The sequence below is a fragment of the Rhinatrema bivittatum genome, unplaced genomic scaffold, assembly GCF_901001135.1.
Source record: "Rhinatrema bivittatum unplaced genomic scaffold, aRhiBiv1.1, whole genome shotgun sequence".
NCBI classification, from domain to species: Eukaryota; Metazoa; Chordata; class Amphibia; order Gymnophiona; family Rhinatrematidae; genus Rhinatrema; species Rhinatrema bivittatum.
The window spans coordinates 18,640-38,812 of record NW_021820748.1 but is presented as its reverse complement, the minus strand read 5'-3'; the positions used below and the strand labels follow the sequence as shown (position 1 = coordinate 38,812).

Here is a 20,173-nt window from a genome sequence, read left to right as displayed (position 1 = left end):
TCAGACCGCGCCTCTCTTCTGTTCTTCGGGCCGATTCTGACCACACTAGCATGGTCTCTTCTTCCCGCACACGCACCCGATGCTCACCACTTCCTCTTCCGGGCCACCCGGGGGGGGGGGGGGGGTGGCGGGAAGAAGAGACCATGCCGGTGCCGCTGACTCCAGCCGTCCTGCCACGTTCCGCCCGGGCTGACAGCATTTTAAGCCCAGGCGGAGGAGGACTGGGGAGCAGCTGGGTCAGCGGGGAACCAGGAAGTGTGGCGACACACCAGGGTCGTGACACACTGGTTGAGAACCACTGGTCTAGACAGTAGTGCAAGGCGAAAGTGGGGAGTGAACTTCATGTTGCAGATCTCTTCCACGAGGACTGCTCACAACTGGACCACCGAAGCTGCCATGGCTCTAACAGAATGAACCTTGACATGAACCTTGACATGGCCCCTAAGCTGCGCGCCAAATTTCCAAGCTGCAGGTCTTGTCTTACCGGGATCCGTTACTTTGGGTGACTCCAGGAGCAATAAAGCTGCGTACTGTTCCCTCTTTCTTGCCCAAAGTGGTCTCGGATTTTCACTTGAATCCGTCCATTTCCTTGCTATCACTGGATAAGCGAGAAGATGCGGAAGAGTTTTGCCTGTTGCATCCTTTGGATGTCAAGAGACATGTCATGCGGTATCTGGAGGTTTCTAAACCTTTCCGAAAGACGGATTGCCTGTTTGTCGATGGTGGAAGGAAGCAGGGCGAACCAGCTTCGCGGGCTACAATAGCTTGCTGGATTAAGAAGGTAGTCATGGCCTCATATGTGGAGGCTGAAAAGCCATTTCCTGCTCAGGTTAGGGTTCATTCCATTACGGCTCAGTCAGTGTCATGGGTGGAGGTTAGATTGTTATCTCCCATCGACATTTGCCGAGCTGCAACATGGTCTTCCTTACACACCTTTTCCAGGTATTATTGTCTGGATGTGCAGGGCCGGGGAGGATGCAGCCTTTGAACGTGCGGTATTGACTGGACCATGGGCAACTTCCCACCCTAGTTGGGAGTAGCTTGGGTACATCCCACTGGTTCTGAGTCCATCTGTCTACACACTAGGAAAGGAGAAATTACTACTTACCTGATAATTTTGTTTTTCTTAATGTAGACAGATGGCTTCAGCTTCCAGCTCTTGGCTGCCGTATGGTTGGTTTAATGTGGGGCTATGTGTTCCAGGGGTTTACTGGTAAGTGTTCATCCAGTGCCTAGATTGGGGTGCATTCATTCATTACCTGAGATCAGTGTTTCCTGTTGGTTGAGTACAGTAATGGTTGACTGTTTTTTGCTTTTGAAGAGAATACTGGTGGGCTGATGTCGCTGCAGGAGTATACATGCTGTGACGTCAACTTGTTTCGTCTCCATTTACTGGCAGAGGTGCATAACCCACTTGTCCTGAGTCCATCTGTCTACACTAAGGAAAATGAAATTATTAGGCAAGTAGTAATTTCTCCTCGTGCTTTATCCTCCTATAATACAATATATTCTAACTTAATAATCTTTTTTGAAAGTGTTACTAACCTGATGCCACTGATTGGCCGTGCTCAGTACCCCGTGACGGGACAGTGCCGGGTGCTCGCTCTGTGGCAGGAAGCTGCCACTGTCACTCCTTTCCTCTGCTTTTCTAGGTGCATGCACTGCCACATTTAAAGGGACTCCGGTGGGAACTTGCCCCTGGTGCATCCCGATAACGTCAGGACTCCAGCCCAATATAGATCTCAGAACTCCTTCCTTTGCCTCAGCAACAGGTCACCTATCTTCTTGTGTTGTGTGAGTTGCTGCTTTTCCTGAGCCTAGTCTCTCCAGCTCAGTTTGCCTCATCTTATCCAGGCCCAGCTTTCCTTCCTGTCAGTCCTTTGTGTTCCTTCGCCTGCTCTCGAACTGACTTCTGGATTCACCCCTAGCCTGGTTACTTGCCTGCCGCCTGCCACTGTCTCTAACCCAGACATTGACTATTCTTGCCTGCCGCCTGCCACTGACCCTAGCCCAGACCTCAACCATTCTTACCTGCCACTGACCCTAGTCTGGCTAGGATGTATGCTCCTTCGACCTGCTAAGAGACTTTCGCCTAAGACCTGCTGGCCCCCAGAACCCGAGGGCTTAACACAGTGGGAAAGGGGTTGATATAGGTGAAGTTCCAAATCAGTTTTTTCCTAGCCTAGGTCCACCAGCTCATGGTGGGGATCTACATGACCTTCTTTGTAGGTTGCGCCAACCTCTGCACAGCAACAAATGTCTACAAATCTTACATAATGTATGTTTGTATTTCTAATTTTATTTGTATTTACAAACTGCTCATTAGCAGATAATACAGGCAGTTTGAAGCGATTCATATCTGTGTGCTCTTTATTTAAATACATCTGGGCTACCTTTAGCCTTTCCCACAACCTGTCTATTGAGTTATTCTAACTTTCCTGTTTTATCAATATCCTTGGAAGAAATCTTCCTCTGAACCACGTACCTCTGAGCAATTATCTGCTTTCCCCCATGGTCAGGTTTATAAGTTTCCTGCTCTCTTTTTTTCAAATGTTAGCCATACAGCCAGGTTCCAACTTGGTTAAGGTAGAGCACATCCCATTGGCGTAGGCTCCCCTTTCCCATACAACATTCCATACAACTTTCTTTCCTGCACCATCTTCTCATCCATGAATTGAAACTCTGGCGCTCTTCTTGACTCTCGGGTTTTGCATGTGGAACGGGAGCATTTCTGAGAATGCATCCCTGGAGCTAATGGATTTCAATTTCCTACTAAATGCCTAAATTTAGCCTCCAGAACTTCCTTCTTGTACCTTTCTATGTTGTTGGTGTCCATATGTTCTATTGACAACTGTCTCCTCCCCTGCATACTCTAAAATCATATCTAGGTACCACATGAGGACTGCCACCTTTTGTACCAGGCAGGCAAATTACCAAGCAATTCTCATGCCTACCAGGACCTAGCTATCCACATTCCTAAGGATAGAATCGCCAGCTATTTACAGCAGTCTTACACATCTTTCCAGGTCACACAACCTTGGAGACATCCTCAGTGCAAAAAGATAAGGCATCAACTGTTGGCCATATCTTCTTTAGGGAAATGTGATTTGTCTTTGATTAAAAGTCAGGAATCTATTCAATGGAGATTAGAAGTTCTGGAGAATAATTTGAGGAAATTATATTTGCGAATGCTCAATTTTCCTAAATCCTTGAGTATTTCTCCAATCAAATTGTTAAGGAAATTTTACATAGAGGTTCTTAAAGTTCCTTCAGATTCGGGTCCTCCTATTACCAAAGCATTTTACTTACCTTTTAGACAGAGTGGGAATGCTAATAGTCATATTTCATCACATGTTAATGCATTAGAAAATTTGACAGCTTTTTTTGCACGAATCTCAGATTGAAATACAAGGCATTCTATTCTACTTGAGTATTTGCCCTGTTTGAGTATTTGCTTTGAATCATGATCTTATATGAACTCTGAAAATGTTTTTTCATTCCGCTAACAAATTCTTCTTAGGTCAACAACTCACCTTATTTCCTGATGTTGCTAAGGTGACTCAACTTAAAAGGAAGCTTTTCTTGGCTAAAAAGCAACGAGTGCTTGATATGGGAGCATTATTTCTTTTGCAGTTTCCCTGCAAGTATATTATAAAAACAGGCACTAACAAATATATTTTCTTTGATCCTGATCAGTTGGAATATTTTCTTCTAAATCGAGAAGGGCCCCTCCCTGTTCATACCTGATGTTGTAATCCAAGTGTTTTATGTAGTGAGATTAATTTGATATTGTGCTTTTTCTTTTCTTTGTTTTTATTTCCTTTTTAGGTCCCCATGTAGTGGTCTTATAGGATAATTCTTTTTTTTATATAACTTGTTCCTTTCTTTTAATTTCCTTTGCTAATCCACTATATTTTGGTGTCTGTCTTTGACTTGTTAAATTTGAAAATTCTGAAAATAAAGTTAAAAAAAAAAAGTGACGTGAGTGGGTGAGAATCAGACATCAGTGATTACTTGTTCTGGAACCAGCAGTCAGACCTTCTCAGAGCAAGTGACTTTTGCAAGTTCTCAATTACTTTCCCAGCATGCAATATACAAAGACAATAGTAGTTCAACACTCAAATTCTTTTGAGATTTTGGCACACTTTCCCAGCAAACTTGAGTCCTTCTTATAGCACTTCCTCAGGACTGAAATATTTGACCTGTAATTGATTTAACTTGGTAACATCAGTTCGTTATATCATTACCTGTGGTCGACTCAAGAGTGTGCTATTGTTTAGTTTACAAATAACTTCTGATGTTTTACAGTTTTATCAAAATCATTGTTCAGTTGTAACTACGCATAATGTTGGTCTCCAATAATTTCAAAACTACTTGTGTGTATGTTCATATATTTGGGTTTAAAAAAAGGTTTGGACAAGTTCCTGGAGGAGAAGTCCATAAACTGCTATTAGTCAAATTGATTTAGGAAATAGCTGCAGCTTATTACCGGCATTAGTAGCATGGATCTGTTTAATGTTTGGGTACTTGCCAGGTACTTGTATCCTGGATTGGCCACTGTTGGAAACAGGGTGCTGGGCTTGATGGATCTTCTTTCTTACCTAGTATGACTACTTATTATGTTCTTATGTATTTGCTTATTAACTTGGCATCGTTGCTACTCTTACAGATCATATGTATGCAGATGTTAATATCTATCCTATATTCTCATTTTTGTACTAGTCATAGTACTAAACTTTGTGTGGTCATTCTAGTACAGTTGCATGCAGAAAAGGACTAAGATGTGTTGCTGCCCACGGCAGGCTGGTAATTTGGCACCCCCCTTACAGGCTGATGCAATATCATATGCTCAGGGTAACCCGCAGTTGGAAGCATGTTTTGGACACACATCCAGAATCCCTAAGAATGTAAGAACATAAGAAATTACCCTGCTGGGTCAGACCAAGGGTCCATCAGGCCCAGCATTCTGTTTCCAACAGAGGCCAAACCAGGCCACAAGAACCTGGCAAGTACCCAAACACTAAGAGGATCCCATGCTACTGATGCAATTCATAGCAGTGGCTGTTCCCTAAGTCAACTTGATTAATAGCAGATAATGGACTTCTCCTCCAAGAACTTATCCAAACCTTTTTTGAACCCAGCTACACTAACTGCACTAAACACATTCTCTGGCAACAAATTCCAGTGGTTAATTGTGCGATGAGGGACAAAGAATTTTCTCTAATTATTCTTAAATGTGCTACTTGCTAACTTCATGGAGTGCCCCCTAGTCCTTCTGTTATCCGAAAGTGTAAATAACAGATTCACATCTACTTGTTCAAGACCTCTCATGATTTTGAAGACCTCTAACATATCCCGCCTCGGCCATCTCTTCTCCAAGCTGAACAGCCCTAACCTCTTCAGCCTTTCCTCATAGGGGAGCTGTTCCATCCCCTTTATCATTTTGGTTGCCCTTCTCTGTGCCTTCTCCATCGCAACTGTATCTTTTCTGAGATGTGGCAACCAGAATTGTACACAGTATTCAAGGTGCAGTCTCACCATGGAGCGATAGAGGCATTATGACCTTTTCTGTTTTATTAACCATTCCCTTCCTAATAATTCCTAACATTGTTTGCTTTTTTGACTGCTGCAGCACACTGAGCCGAAGATTTCAAAGTATTATCCACTATGATGCCTAGATCTTTTTCCTGGGTGGTAGCTCCTAATATGAAACCTAACATTGTGTTACTACAGCAAGGGTTATTTTTCCTTATATGCATCACCTTGCACTTGCCCACATTAAATTTCATCTGCCTTTTGGATGCCCAGTCTTCCAGTCTCGCAAGGTCCTCCTGTAATGTATCACAATCCGCTTGTGATGTAACTACTCTGAATAATTTTTTATCATCTGCAAATTTGATAACCTCACTCGTCGTAATCCTTTCCAGATCATTTATAACTATATTGAAAACCACTGATCCAAGTACGGATCCTTGAGGCACTCCACTGTTTACCCTTTTCGACTGAGAAAATTAACCATTTAATCCTACACTCTGTTTCCTGTCTTTTAACTAGTCTGTAATCCACGAAAGGACATCGCCTCCTATCCCATGACTTTTTAGTTTTCTTAGAAGCCTCTCATGAGGGACTTTGTCAAACGCCTTCTGAAAATCCAAATACACTACATCTACCGGTTCACGTTTATCCACATGTTTATTAACCCCTTCAAAAAAATGAAGCAGATTGTTAGGCAAGACTTCTCTTGGGTAAATCCATGTTGACTGTGTTCCATTAAACCATGTCTTTCTATATGCTCTATGATTTTGATCTTTAGAATAGTTTTAACTATTTTTCCTGGCACTGAAGTCAGGCTCACTGCTCTATAGTTTCCTGGATCGCCCCTGGAGCCCTTTTTAAATATTGGGGGGTACATTGGCCACCCTCCAGTCTTCAGGCACAATGGATGATTTTAATGATAGGTTACAAATTTTAACTAATAGATCAGAAGTTTCATTTTTTAGTTCCTTCAGTACCCTAGGATGCATACCATACGGTCCAGGTGATTTGCTACTCTTTAGTTTGTCAATCTGGCCTACTACATCCTCCAGGTTCACTGTGATTTGGTTCAGTTCGTTTGACTCATCACCCTTGAAAACCATCTTTGGAACTGGTATCTCCCCAACATCCTCATTAATAAACACGGAAGCAAAGAATTCATTTAATCTTTCTGCAATGGCCTTATCCTTCCCTAAGAGCCCCTTTAACCCCTCGGTCATCTAACGGTCCAACCAACTCCCTCACAGGCTTCTCGCTTCGGATATATTTAAAAAGGTTTTATTATGAGTTTTTGCCTCTACGGCCAACTTCATTTCAAATTCTCTCTTCGCCTTTCTTATCAATGTCTTACACTTAACTTGACAATGCTTATGCTTTGTCCTATTTTCTTCCAATTTTTAAGTATGTTTTTTGGCTAAAATAGCCTCTTTCACCTCACCTTTTAACCATGCCGGTAATCATTTTGCCTTCCTTCCACCTTTCTTAATGCGTGGAATACATCTGGACTGCACATCTAGGATTGTATTTTTAAACAATGTCCATGCCTGTTGAACAATTTTAACCTTTGTAGCTACACCTTTCAGTTTTTTTCTGTTTTTCTCATTTTATCAAAGTTTCCCTTTTGAAAATTTAGTGTTAGAGCTGTAGATTTACTTATTGTCCCCTTCCAGTTATTACCGTATTTTTCGCTCCATAAGACGCACCTGACCATAAGACGCACCTAGGATTCAGAGGGGGAAAATAAAAAAAAAATAAAAAATTGTGCTAAACCGGCTCTGCGTCTGGGTGTCTTATGGAGCAAATTAGGGGAGTGCATAGCTGCTTTTTTTCTCCCCATTTTGTTTTCGGGTCTGGGGGAGGGCCATTTCGGTCCACTCCCCAGATCAGAAAAATGTTTCTTTCTCTGGGAACCCCTCCCCCCCCCCAAAAAAAAAAAACCCCATCCCAACCCTTTAAATTAACACCCCCCACCCTCCTGACCCTCCCAAGACCTGCCGACTTAATTTACTGCAACCCCCCACCCTCCTGACCCCCCCCAAGACCTGCCGACTTAATTTACTGCAACCCCCCACCCTCCTGACCCCCCCAAGACCTGCTGACTTAATTTACTGCAACCCCCCACCCTCCTGACCCCCCGAAAGACCTGCCAAACGTCCCTGGTGGTCCAGCGGGGGTCCAGGAGCGGTCTGGGAACGATGATCTGAGCGTGGGCCGTCGGCTGCCAGTAATCAAAATGGCGCCGACGGCCCTTTGCCCTCACTATGTCACTGGGACCCGACCGCTGCTATTGGTCGGTCTCAGTGACATAGTGAGGGCAAAGGGCCGTCGGCGCCATTTTGTTTACTGGCAGCCGACGGCCGAAGCCCAGGAGATCGTTCCCGGACCGCTCCTGGACCCCCGCTGGACCACCAGGGACGTTTGGCAGGTCTTGGGGGGGTCAGGAGGGGGGGGGTGTTTTTGTTTTTTTTTTATATTCGCTCCATAAGACGCACATACATTTTCCCCCCACTTTTGGGGGAAAAAAAGTGCGTCTTATGGAGCGAAAAATACGGTAGTTTAAATTTGATCATGTTATGATCACTATTGCCAAGTGGCCCCACCACCGTTACCTCTCTCTCACCAAATCCTGCATTCCACTGAGAATTAAAACTAAAATAGCGCCCTGTGTTAGTGCCTGAACCAACTGCTCCATGAAGCAGTCATTTATTACATCCAGGAACTTTATGTCTCTAGGAAGTCCTGATGTTCCATTTACCCAGTCAATATTGGGGTAATTGAAATCTCCCATTATTATTGCACTGCCAAATTGGTTAGCTTCAGTGATTTCTCTTAGCATTTCATCATCTGTCTGACCATTTTGTCCAGGTGGACGGTAGTATACTCTATCACTATACTCTTACCCAACACACATGGGATTTCTACCCATATAGGTTCTACTGAGCATTTAGTGTCTTGTATGATCTTTATCCTGTTGGACTCTATACCCTCCTGGACATACAGTGCCATACTCGTACCAAGTTGATCCTCCCTATCATTGCAATATATACCCTGATATAGCACTGTCCCATTGTTATCCTCCTTCTACCAGGTCTCTGTGATGCCAATTATGTCAATCTCATCATTTACTACTATACACTCTCCTCCCATCTTACTTCTTAGACTTCTGGCATTGGCATACAAACATTTCAGAGTGTTTTTTTGTTTGTATTAGCAACCTACTTTTCAGTTGATAGGCGCTGAGGTAGATCTTTAATAAGTACGCTGGATTTTATAAGATATGCTCGTAGCCGCGTGTATCTTATAAAATCCGGGGTCGGCGTGCGCAAGGCTGAGCAAAATCAGCAGCCTGCGCGTGCCGAGCCGCGCAGCCTGCCTCTGTTCCCTCCAAACTTTCCTTCCGCGTCCCCCCACCTTCCCCTCCCTTCCCCTATCTAACCCACCCCCAGCCCTACCTAAATCCCCCCCCCCTACCTTTGTTGTGCAAGTTACGCCTGCTTGAAGCATCCCCCGGCACAGGCCACAGTGCTGGGGTACTCAGGACCGCCCTCCCGGTCCGCCCCGAACCGTCGCCACTCCCCTGGACCCTCCCCGGACCACCCAATCCCGCCCCTTTTACGAAGCCCCAGGACTTATGCGCATCCCGGGGCTTTGCGCGCACGGCAGCCTATGCAAAATAGGTGCGCCGGGCTTTTAAAATCTAGCCCTTAATTTGTAAATCTTTAGCTCAGGTCATTTTTTACATATAGGCACTTGGACTACGTTTGCTTTTCTTGGAACCTCTCTGTTGGGATGCCCTAACTCTCCAGTTTCATTAGTATCCTTCAAGGATACATTTCTCCGAACCATGCACTGCTGAGTGACTGTCAGCTTTCCCCCTTGTTCTAGTTTAAAAGCTGCTCTATCTTCTTTTTAAAAGTTAGTGCCAGCAGCTTGGTTCCACTCTGGTTAAGGTGGAGCCCATCCTTTAGGGAAAAGTCTCCCCCTTCCCCAAAAGTTCCCCCAGTTCCTTACAAAACTGAATTCCTCTTCCCTGCACCATCGTCTCATCCATGCATTGAAACTCTGGAGCTCTGCCTGCCTTTGGGGACCTGCACGTGGAACAGGAAGCATTTCAGAGAATGCCATCCTAGAGGTTCTGGATTTCAGCTTTCTACCTAAAATCCTAAATAAAGGGATCAGTGCATCCAAAATGCACGTCCAAACCAGAGCGCAGCTAATAGCGCTTATCACATGCAAATGCCATGTCGAGGCCTTTAGCTAGTGCACCTGATGTAAAAAAAATAACCATGCGCCCAACGCACACATTTTAACCCTCAAAAATTAACACCTGGAGCTGGCGTGAAGTTTTGAGGAGACCCAAAATTTGAACAGAAAATCTAAAAATACAGCTTTTCTGTGGTTCCTCCGACTTAATATCGTGACAATATTAAATCGGAGGAACCACAGAAAGCAGCAACGTGAAAAAAAAAATTCAATTTACGAACATCCATTTTCCTAACCTGGGCTGTGCATGGGTTAGGAAAACGGATGCGCGTAAAATTGAGCGTTTGTTTTCCTAAGCCACGCACAGTCACTTTTCCTGGGCACCCGATGCCAAAGAGGCAGAAAGGACGCAGTTTCCCCTAGTGCCTCCTTTTTAATGCAGTGACTCATTAGTCTCTGCGTTTCTTGCCTGGGAGAGGTGGATGGGCGCATGTTAAAGCAGGCGCTCAATCAAGAGTGCCCGTTTTCCCCACACAGATATTGCATCAGCTTGTCAGTGAGGTTTCAGTACCCTATTGGTTCGCGCCCTGGGTGATTGCCCTATTGGCCCACTCCTTAATCTGGCCCTGTTTGCAATGCATATTGTCTGATCAGATAAGAGCAACAGGAGAAATCAGTATGTGGTGCTGTTTTACTCTTTCATTAGTTTTCCACTTCCTTACAATCTAGTTTCTAGTTGTTGGTACTTTCAGGGAAAGCCTTTAAGGCCACCTTTGTTATTTACATTTCAAACCCTGTGAAAAGAAAACATTTTGAATCCCATGTAGTTTGGGATTTTGTTAACCTTAGTCTGCTTTGATATGGAAGTTCTCTAGTTTCTTAACCTTAGTCTAACCTGTATTTGAGAGGATTATAGTGAAAGATATATATAATATCCAATATTTTGAGGGTTTTTTTGCAGAGCAAAAAATAGGGAATAGTTTGAGTGATATTTATTTATTTAATAAAATTTATGAATCTCTTTACGAAGGTTTTACAATAAAATCTTCCAATATTTATATTGTGCCATTTCTGAATTTATATTACAGTATTTCTTTACCTACTTTACTAAGTGCAAAATGTATCATAATAAGTTATAAAAAAAATATATAAAATTGAGGTTTTTCTTCTGAAAAATTTCAAAATATGTTCTTTTCATTAGGTTAAATTATGGTAGATACAAAAAATTAAGCAGATAGCTAATAGGAATTAAAATATTTGCATGATTGAACAGTGAGTAGATAAAGCAAGGTATAAAAATATGCATATTCTATCGGTATGGAGTACAAATATTTTAAGAAGAAATATTTATTAAATTATCTGTTAACAGGATTTTAAGTGTTATTTTTTATTAGTAAAACCAATTATATATATCCATCTGATTTTACATTGCAGGAGTTAAAACAGAAATTTATAATATGAGCCAGCTTTATTTTTCAGAAACATCTTCTGTTGAGTAATGTATTAAGATTTTCTTTTGTTACCTAACTTGTTCAGAAGCAACATTTATTACAATTTAGGTGTTTTAAGATTGCATCTGAAACTCTCTTTTGTTAGGCATAACAATTGTGCACTCCATGCATCCTAGAGATTTAAATATGAAAATGCTTAAATATTAAGAATACAAATAATTGATGAAGTACAAGTCCTTTGGGAACATCACAATTCAAGTGGCAAATCTGTCTTGTCAAACAATAGACACCCTTCAGTAAGGAGCAAGCCATCTCTATGGTAATAGGACTAGCAGTGCCCTATTGATTGAGCAGAAGAAGACATTATACAATGTCAGTTGGGTTGTTACAATTTCATTTCTCTTGTGACATGAACTTGACCTCTAAAATCTTCTGTCAATGGACATAATACCCACCAGTAGGACATATGGGATCTATTGCCACTGCTGTCGAGGTTTAAAAAAAAACAACATTTCTTTAATATACAAAAACTCTATCCTTATAAGAGATTAAATTTGTCTATTCTAGTTTTATAGCTTGTTTGCTTATGTGAAGAATGTATCATTTTCTTTTAATGTTTGCTGCAGCTGCTTTTGACTCCACTCACAATTTTCCTATCAATTAAAATGACTTTTTCAACAAAACAATGACTATTTTGCAGCAAACTTAATAGATTTATTCGTATTACTACTAATGTTTGCGATAACATGTTGTCACAGCGAGCAGTCTTTATGACAGATGACTAGAAGGATGACAGCAGTACAGCTATAAAGTTAAAATCCCTCTTGCAGGGGGCTTTACTAATTTTTTTTAAGTGTAAAAAATTTACATAATTATGTAAAATAAAAATGTAAAAATAAACTATTAGACTATAGAAAAATATTTTTATTTTTAGAAAAATCCTATTTTAGCTTGAAAAGAGACTGCACTAGGCTCTGTATAAATTAAACTCAGGATTTGATAACAGCAGATCTTTCCTCCATTAAAGTTTTAAACAGACTTCCCAGAGTGACTAGTCTTCTCTTCATAGAAATGAAACTCTACCCACTTGGGAAGCATTCAGTTATCAGAAGAAAAATCCAGAGAGATGTGTATTTCTATTTATGTGTGTATAACTATATAATATATATTTGTATGTGTGTGTATATACAAACACACAAAAATAAATAGCTGCAAATATAGAAGGGCATGCAAACATGCAAAGTAGATATATAAGAATAAATAAAATGTGCAAAAATGTTTAAAAAAAAAAAAAAGCATCCATGCTGATCTGACTATAAGAACATAAGGTATGCCTTACTAGGTCAGACAAAGGGTCCATCAAGCCCAGTATCCAGTGGCCAGTCCAAGTCACAAGTACCTGGCAAGTACCCAAACATTAAATAAATCCCATGCTACTAATGTAATGTACAAAAAAGGAATCAAAACATGGCTGTTCAAACAGGCCTACCCCGATTCGAACCAAACCTAGTCTAACCCTTACCTACCTCTCTACCTTTCTCCCTCAGCTAGCCATCCGCCCCTTTTCCCGTTTTCCCTCCGCTCCCCCCCTGCCCTCCTCCCCACCTAGCATTCGACCACTGCGTCCACTTAAGATAGTACACTGTATAAGATTGCTCTGATCTATCCATTGCTATTTTCAATGGCGTTTTTGTAAATATTAGATTGTATATATTGTAATTTTGCTTATACTCATTCTGATATTGTAATCACTTATAGCAGCTTCTTACCATAAAATTGTTCCTTTAATTTTCCATCACTTGCTTTTTCCTTCTTTACTCTTCCTCCCTCTCCTTCTAGCCTTCTCCCCTCCCCTCCTCCCTGTTCAATGTAATTTCTCCAACTTTATTGTTAATTGTAAACCGGCATGATGTTCCACATGAATGTCAGTGTATAAAACCTCATAAATAAATAAATAATGTTGGCAACAATCAGTGGGTATTCCTTATTGATTAATAGCAGCTTATGGATTTTTCCTCCAGAAACTTACACTACCCTTTTTTAAACCCAGCTACACTAGCTGCCTTAACCACATCCTCTGGCAACAAATTTCAGAGCTTAATTGTGCACTGAGTGAAAAAGAAGTTTCTCAGATTTGTTTTAAATGTGCTACTTGCTAACTTCATGGAGTGCCTTTAGTCCTTATATTATCCGAAAGGTTAAATAACTGTTTCATATTTACCCATTCAAGTCCTTTCATGATTTTGTCGATCTCTATCATATTCTCCCTCAGCTATCTTTTCTCCAAGCTCAACAGCCCTTACTTTTTTAGCCTTTCCTCCTAGGGGAGCTGTTCCATGCCCTTTATCATTTTGGTTGCTCTTCTCTGTACTTTCTCCAGTGCTACCATATATTTTTTGAGATGCAATGACCAGAATTGCACACATTATTCAAGATGTGGTCTCAAAGTTGAGCGATAGAGGCATTATGACATCCTTCATTTTATTTGCCTTTCTCTTCCTAATAATTCCTAACATTCTGTTTGCTGTTTGACTGCCATAGCACACTGATATTAATGTAATATCAACTAGAATGCCCATATCTTTTTCCTGGGTGGTTTTCCTAAAATGTAGCTTCAGCATGGGTTGTTTTTTCCTATATGCATGACCTTACACTTTTCCACATTAAAAGTCATCTGCCATATGGACGTCCAATCTTCCAGCCTCACAAGGTCCTCCTGCAATTTATCACAATCCTCTTGTGATTTAACTACTCTGAATAATTTTATGTCATCTGCAAATTTGATCACCTCACTCATCGTACCTCTTTTCAGTTCATTTATAGAAACTTTAAATAAAATAAATAAAATATTAAAAAATACCAGTCTAAGTACAGATCCCTGAGGCCCTCCACTATTTACCTATTTCCATTGTGAAAGCAGACCATTTAATCCTCTTTGTTTCCTGTCTTTTAATAAGCTTGCATTCCACAAAAAGACATCGCCTCCTATCTCATGACTTTTTAGTTTTCTTAGAAACCTCTCATGAGGGACTTTTTCAAATGCCTTCTGAAAATCCAAATATAAGCTACATTTATCAGTTCACCTTTATCCTCATGCTTATTTACCCCTTCAGAAAAAATGTAGCAGGTTTGTGAGGCAAGACTTCCATTGTGTAAATCCATGCTGGCTGTGTCCCATTAAATAATTTCTATCTCTATGTTCTGTAATTTTATTCTTTATAATAGTTTCCACAATTTTTCCCAGCACTGAAGTCAGGCTCACTGGTCTGTAGTTTCCCTGAGCCCTTTTTATATATCAGGCTTATATTGGAAAAGTTCCAGTCTTCAGGTACAGGGGATGATTTTGATATGATACAAATTACTTTAATAGGTCTGAAATTTCATTTTTGAGTTCTTTCAGAACTCTGGGATGTATACCATCTGGTCCAGGTGATTTTGCTATTCTTCAGTTTGTCAATCTGGCCTATTACATCTTTCAGGTTCACCATGATTTGGGACAGTTCATCTGAATTATCACCCTTGAAAACTGACTGTGGAAATGGTATCTCTCCAACATCCTCCTCTGTAAACACTGAAGCAAAGAATTAATTTAGTCTCTCCGCAATGGCCTTATCTTACTTAAGTGCCCCTTTAACCTCTCAATCATCTAACAGTTCCACCAACTCCCTCACAGGCTTCCTCCTTTAGATATATTTTAAAAAGGTTTTATTATGAGTTTTTGCCTCTATGACCAACTTCTTTTCAAATTCTTTTTAGCCTGTCTTATAAATGTTTTACATTTAACTTGTCCGAGTTTGTGCTTTTTCCTATTTTTTTCAGGTAGATTGTTCTTCCAGTTTTTTGAAGGAAGATCTTTTGGCCAAAATAGCCTCTTTCACATCACCTTTTAACCATACCAGCAATGGCTCGTCCTTCCTTCCACCTTTCATAATGCATGGAATGCATCTGGATTGTGCTTTTAAGATGGTATTTGTTAATAGTGTTCACGCCTGTTATACATGCATACCCTTTGCAACTGCGTCTTTTATTTTTTTTTCTAACTTATTTTTCTCATTTTATCGAAGTTTTCCTTTTGAAAATTTAGTTCTAGAGCCATGGATTTACTTATTGTCCCCCATCCCGTCACGGATTCAAATTTGTTCATGTTATGATCACTGTTGCCAAGTGGTCTCACAATCATTACCCCTCTCACCAAATCCTGCGCTCCCCTAAGAATTAGATCTAAAATAGCTCCTTCTTTCTTCAGTTCCTGAACCATTTGCTCCATAAAGCTGTCATTTATTCCATCCAGAAATGTTATCTCTCTAGCATGTCCTCGTGATACATTTAACCAGTCAATATTAGGGTGATTGAAATCTCTCATTGTTCCTGCACTACCAATTTGATTAGCTTCCCTAATTTCACTTAGCATTTCATCGTCTGTCTCATCATTTTGGCCAGGTAGATGGTAGAATAATCCTATCGCTATATGCTTCCCCGACACACATGAGATTTCTACCTATAAAGTTTCTGTTGTGCATTTAGTCTCTTGCAGGATCCTCTATGTGATCCCGGACCTAAAGCACCTCCCTCCAACTGGTTGATTATTAACTAGTTTGGGTGGGCAGTTTCACCTTGGTTGTGGGTTTTCCAGGTTATGCAATTCAGTTTAATGAGAGAGAAATGAATAGCACTGCATGTCTATTTGTAAGCTCCTTTGCTTCACTTTTCCAAAATTGTAGCAGTTATGTACCATTGGAATTCCATTACTCAGTTTGGTGATTCCTAGAAGAACTTTATGTAAACAAAAGTAGAATGTTTACTGCAGAGCATTAACATTTTGAAAACATTAGACTGGCCTGGTGGAAACCAGCATGGCTAAATGATGCTGTCAGAGGCCTCAAGGCTATCACTTAAAAATAGGAATTCACCCAAAATTTATTAAGAGAGCTTATTACTTCAAGTTGTTACCCTAAAATTGCTATATATCTAATCACCTGAAGTTTAGGTGCTTCAGAAGTCTGGCGAATTGAAGTTTTTAGCAGGGTATGCTTCTATGCTACCAGAAAGTTGTAATGTTGTGTGCACCCAGCACTTCCTGTTGTCCATTGCAATCTTCTTCGTTTAGATTTCTTTTCTGATGATTATGCTTGCAGTAATCATAGGAGTAGTTTAGCTTGTCGCCACCTATATCTGGATCATAAGTGGCTGATGTCTGGTGTTAGGCCTTTTTCATTGGTTGGCCAATTCATAAACATCTGAATTATTGGCTTTCCAATAATTGTGCAGTGTGCAATGTTAGCAAATTATCAGTTGGCTAGAGTTAATTTTCGAATCTGATTGGATGGCAAGGTTGTCAATGTCAGACCTTAAGTGTACAAATAACAAAGAAATAAATGTATTGGTCTTATTTTAAATAGATAGCACTCTATTGCCAAGATACTAATGTAAGACCCTCTATTCACGAGTAAGACATTTCAAAATAGCTTCTTGTTTGCCATAGGGGTCTAATTTGCTTTAATAAATCCTGCAAATTTGCTAAATTTTTCTAATTTTCTTTAAAAGAAACCGTACGAAAATTATAAGGGAAATTCCCAATTAAATACCGCATGATTGAAAAGGAATACTTATCCCAAAATAACGATCAAGTCCCATAAGTCCCCTTAAGTGTAATCATGGTCTGTTTAACAAAATGTCCACAGAACTTTCCTGAGTTTTATATCTGCAGTTATTTATTTGGACATTTTCTAGTGCTGTGCTGAATTCTTATACAGTTCTCAGGTTTCTTGGTCTGCTTCATGCTGGCATTTCATATCCTACTATAAAATAATTTTTATATCTGGAGCAGTAAAACTCAGATTCATCTTACTGACCCAGTCTACCCTTTCTCTTCAGTTTCCTGTCTTTCAGGGTCATTCATCAAAGTCCGTTATGACATTAATGCCCGCGATAACACCATAACACATGCAATAGTTATCGCAGCGCACAGTGAAAATGCAAATTTGGCAATTTATTCAAAGGGGCAGGATTAATGAAAATGAGGAGCATTATTGTACTGTGTGCTAGCATAATGCACACTATCACACGGTTTTAATGCCAGAAATAACTGCACCTTTTTTCCTGGCTTTAAGCTGTACAATATGCCCAAAACGACCATAACGGAATTTGCAGAAAATATTGCAAATTCTGTTTTGGGCATTTTTGCGCATGGGGAGAGGAGAGGAGTGGAGTGATGTATACATGAGAGAGAGCCTCTGGGTGGCACACATAGTAGTCAACTATTTATACTGCTATAGGAGGGCCAGCTAGTAACTCGAGGTGAAGTTTTGGTGGTGTAGGGTTTTGGGGCCAGTTGTACCTGCAGAGTGAGATGTACGAATGGCACAGTACATCTCGCTGAAGATTTGACGTCATTTGGAGTGAGGAAAGTCACAAAGATGAGATTTTTACAATGTTCTCTCACCCTAGCTTGATGGATTCTCTACCAGGGTACTTTCAAGCTAGGGTGAGAGAACATTGAAGTAATCTTATCTTAGTTTGACTTTCCTCACTCCAAATGATGTCAAATCTTCACTAAGATGTACGGTGCTGTTCGTATGTCTCACTCTGCCCCAAAACCCTACACCACCACCAAACCTTCACTTCGAGTTACTAGCTGGCCTTCCTATACGGATATAAATAGTTGACTACTATGAAGGCCTTATAAAGAGTCTCTCTCTCCACCCCCCACCCCCCCCCGAAAAGTAAGGAAACGCCTGTGTGAGCACTTCATGAGTAGCGAAGTACAAGCATCGCAAGGTGTGAAAACGTTAACGCACGTTGAGATAAACTACCTATGCAAAGCGCTAAGATGGCGCGCGGTAATTCTAAAATTATCAAAGCCATGCCCCTTTTTCTTATCATGGGTGTTATCGATGCGAAAGTTATAGCATTTTGTTGAATCTAGAGGTTTGTTTCTAACTTCTGAGCTAGGAGGAAATGGCTCTGGATGTTTATGTCCCTATCTCACAGCATCTCACAGGCAGAAGTTAAATATATGTCTATGAAATGATTCGGTTTTTGTTGAAGTTTAAAAAGGCAAAATAAAATATAATAGAAATAAAAGTATATATATTTTGTGAAGGCTCCTTACATGTATACTTTACATCTCTAACCTATTATTCAAATCTGACTCTGTACCTGAGGACTGGTGGGTAGGAAATATAATGCCAGTTTTCAAAAAGAGCTCCAGTGATGCCTTAAATATCTACAGATGGTGAGCCTGAACATAAGAAATTGCCATGCTGGGTCAGACTAAGGGTCCATCAAGCCCAGCATCCTGTTTCCAACAGAGGCCAAACCAGGCCACAAGAACCTGGCAATTACCCAAACACCAAGAAGATTCCATGCTATTGATGCAATTAATAGCAGTGGCTATTCCCTAAGTAAACTTGATTAATAGTGGCTAATGGACTTCTCCTCCAAGAACTTATCCAAACCTTTTTTTGACCCCAGCTACACTAACTGCACTAACCACATCCTCTGGCAACAAATTCCAGAGCTTACAACTCAATCCAACAACAATATGCTCTTGATGGTTAGAGACCTCGGAGTCACCCTGGACCAGGAACTGAGCTTCGAACCTCATATCAAAACACTAATAAAAGAAGGATTCTACAAACTCCAAATCCTTAAGAAACTCCAACCTCTACTTCATCCCCCAGACTACCGGACAGTACTACAATCTCTTCTTTTCACCAAGTTAGACTTCTGCAACGCCCTTCTAACTGGCCTTCCCTCATCCACCCTCCAGCTCCTACAAAATGCTGCCGCACGATCCCTAACGAATAAGAAAAAAAACAGATCACATTACACCTGCACTCAAACAACTCCACTGGCTACCCGTCCCATTCAGATCTCAATAGAAAACACTCATGCTCATACACAAAGCAATCCATAATGACAAACCAGCTGGTTACAAGGACCTCTGACCCCTCGAAGCCCCACTAGAAATCTCCGCTCAACCAACACAGGACTGCTCGCCACTCCCCCCGCCAAGGAAGTACATAGAGTCTCCACAAGAGAACGTGCTGCATCCTTAGCAGGCCCTCACCTCTGGAACACCCTTCCACCCGCTCTCAGAACCGACCCCTCCACACCCACCTTCCAAAAGAACCTCAAAACCTGGCTCTTCCGGAAAGCATTCACACCAGATAATTCCCCCTCAACCCCCATCCCCAACAAATATCAGCCCCGCCAGTCCCACCCCTGCCACTGTACATAGTTAATTCAACTTCAAATTCACTCTGTAAAAAGTCATGATGTTAAGCATATTATATGTGTAATATTATCTGATACAACTGTTAAGTACAATTAACTAGTTATCCAGTTAAGCTGTTATACTGTACCAAGTCATTATAAGGCTAGCCTTAGGCTTCTTGTTATATGTAAACCGATGTGATATGGCAAATTGAATGTCGGTATAGGAAAATAAATAAATAAATAGTTGTGCGTTGAGTGAAAAATAATTTTCTCCGATTAGTCTTAAATGTGCTACTTGCTAACTTCATGGAATGCCCCCTAGTCCTTCTATTATCCACTTCCTGATTTACCAGATGAGGTGGTGTTCTGGTTGTTAAGGATGGGGTATTGTTCCTTGGCAGATGGTTTGGTTCCCGCTGTTTTAAAGAAAGCTGCTATGTCACCATTTCAAAGAATTAACCCGGGCAGCCGCAACAGTCTGTCGCTAGGGAAGGGGCGGGGGAAGACAGCAGTATACTCCCACATATGCAGATGGTGGTAAGTAAAATAGTGGAAGCTATTCCTTATAAAATTACTGGTTATATGGATAAACATGGCTTAATGGGGATGAGCAGCATGTATTTTGAAAACAAAAGTTGTGCCTTTATTAATCTGTTATAGTTCTTTGAAAATGTGTATAAGCATATGGATAAAGGTGAACTGGTTGATACACTTTCAGGTGAATTTTCAAAGAAGTTATGCACGTAAATGTAACATACTATTGT

General features: G+C 40.9%; 1 protein-coding gene across 1 annotated transcript in view; it reads left to right on the top strand.

Annotated features, from left to right (window-relative positions):
- LOC115082074 (transmembrane protein 260-like) overlaps positions 1–19,919 on the top strand; it is a 61,401-nt gene extending 41,482 nt beyond the window's left edge. The window contains exon 4 of the mRNA XM_029586339.1: positions 19,811–19,919. Coding sequence (XP_029442199.1) covers positions 19,811–19,868 — 58 coding nt within the window. The 3' untranslated portion in view covers positions 19,869–19,919. The remainder of the gene's footprint in view (positions 1–19,810) is intronic.
- The last annotated feature ends 254 nt before the right edge of the window (positions 19,920–20,173 follow it).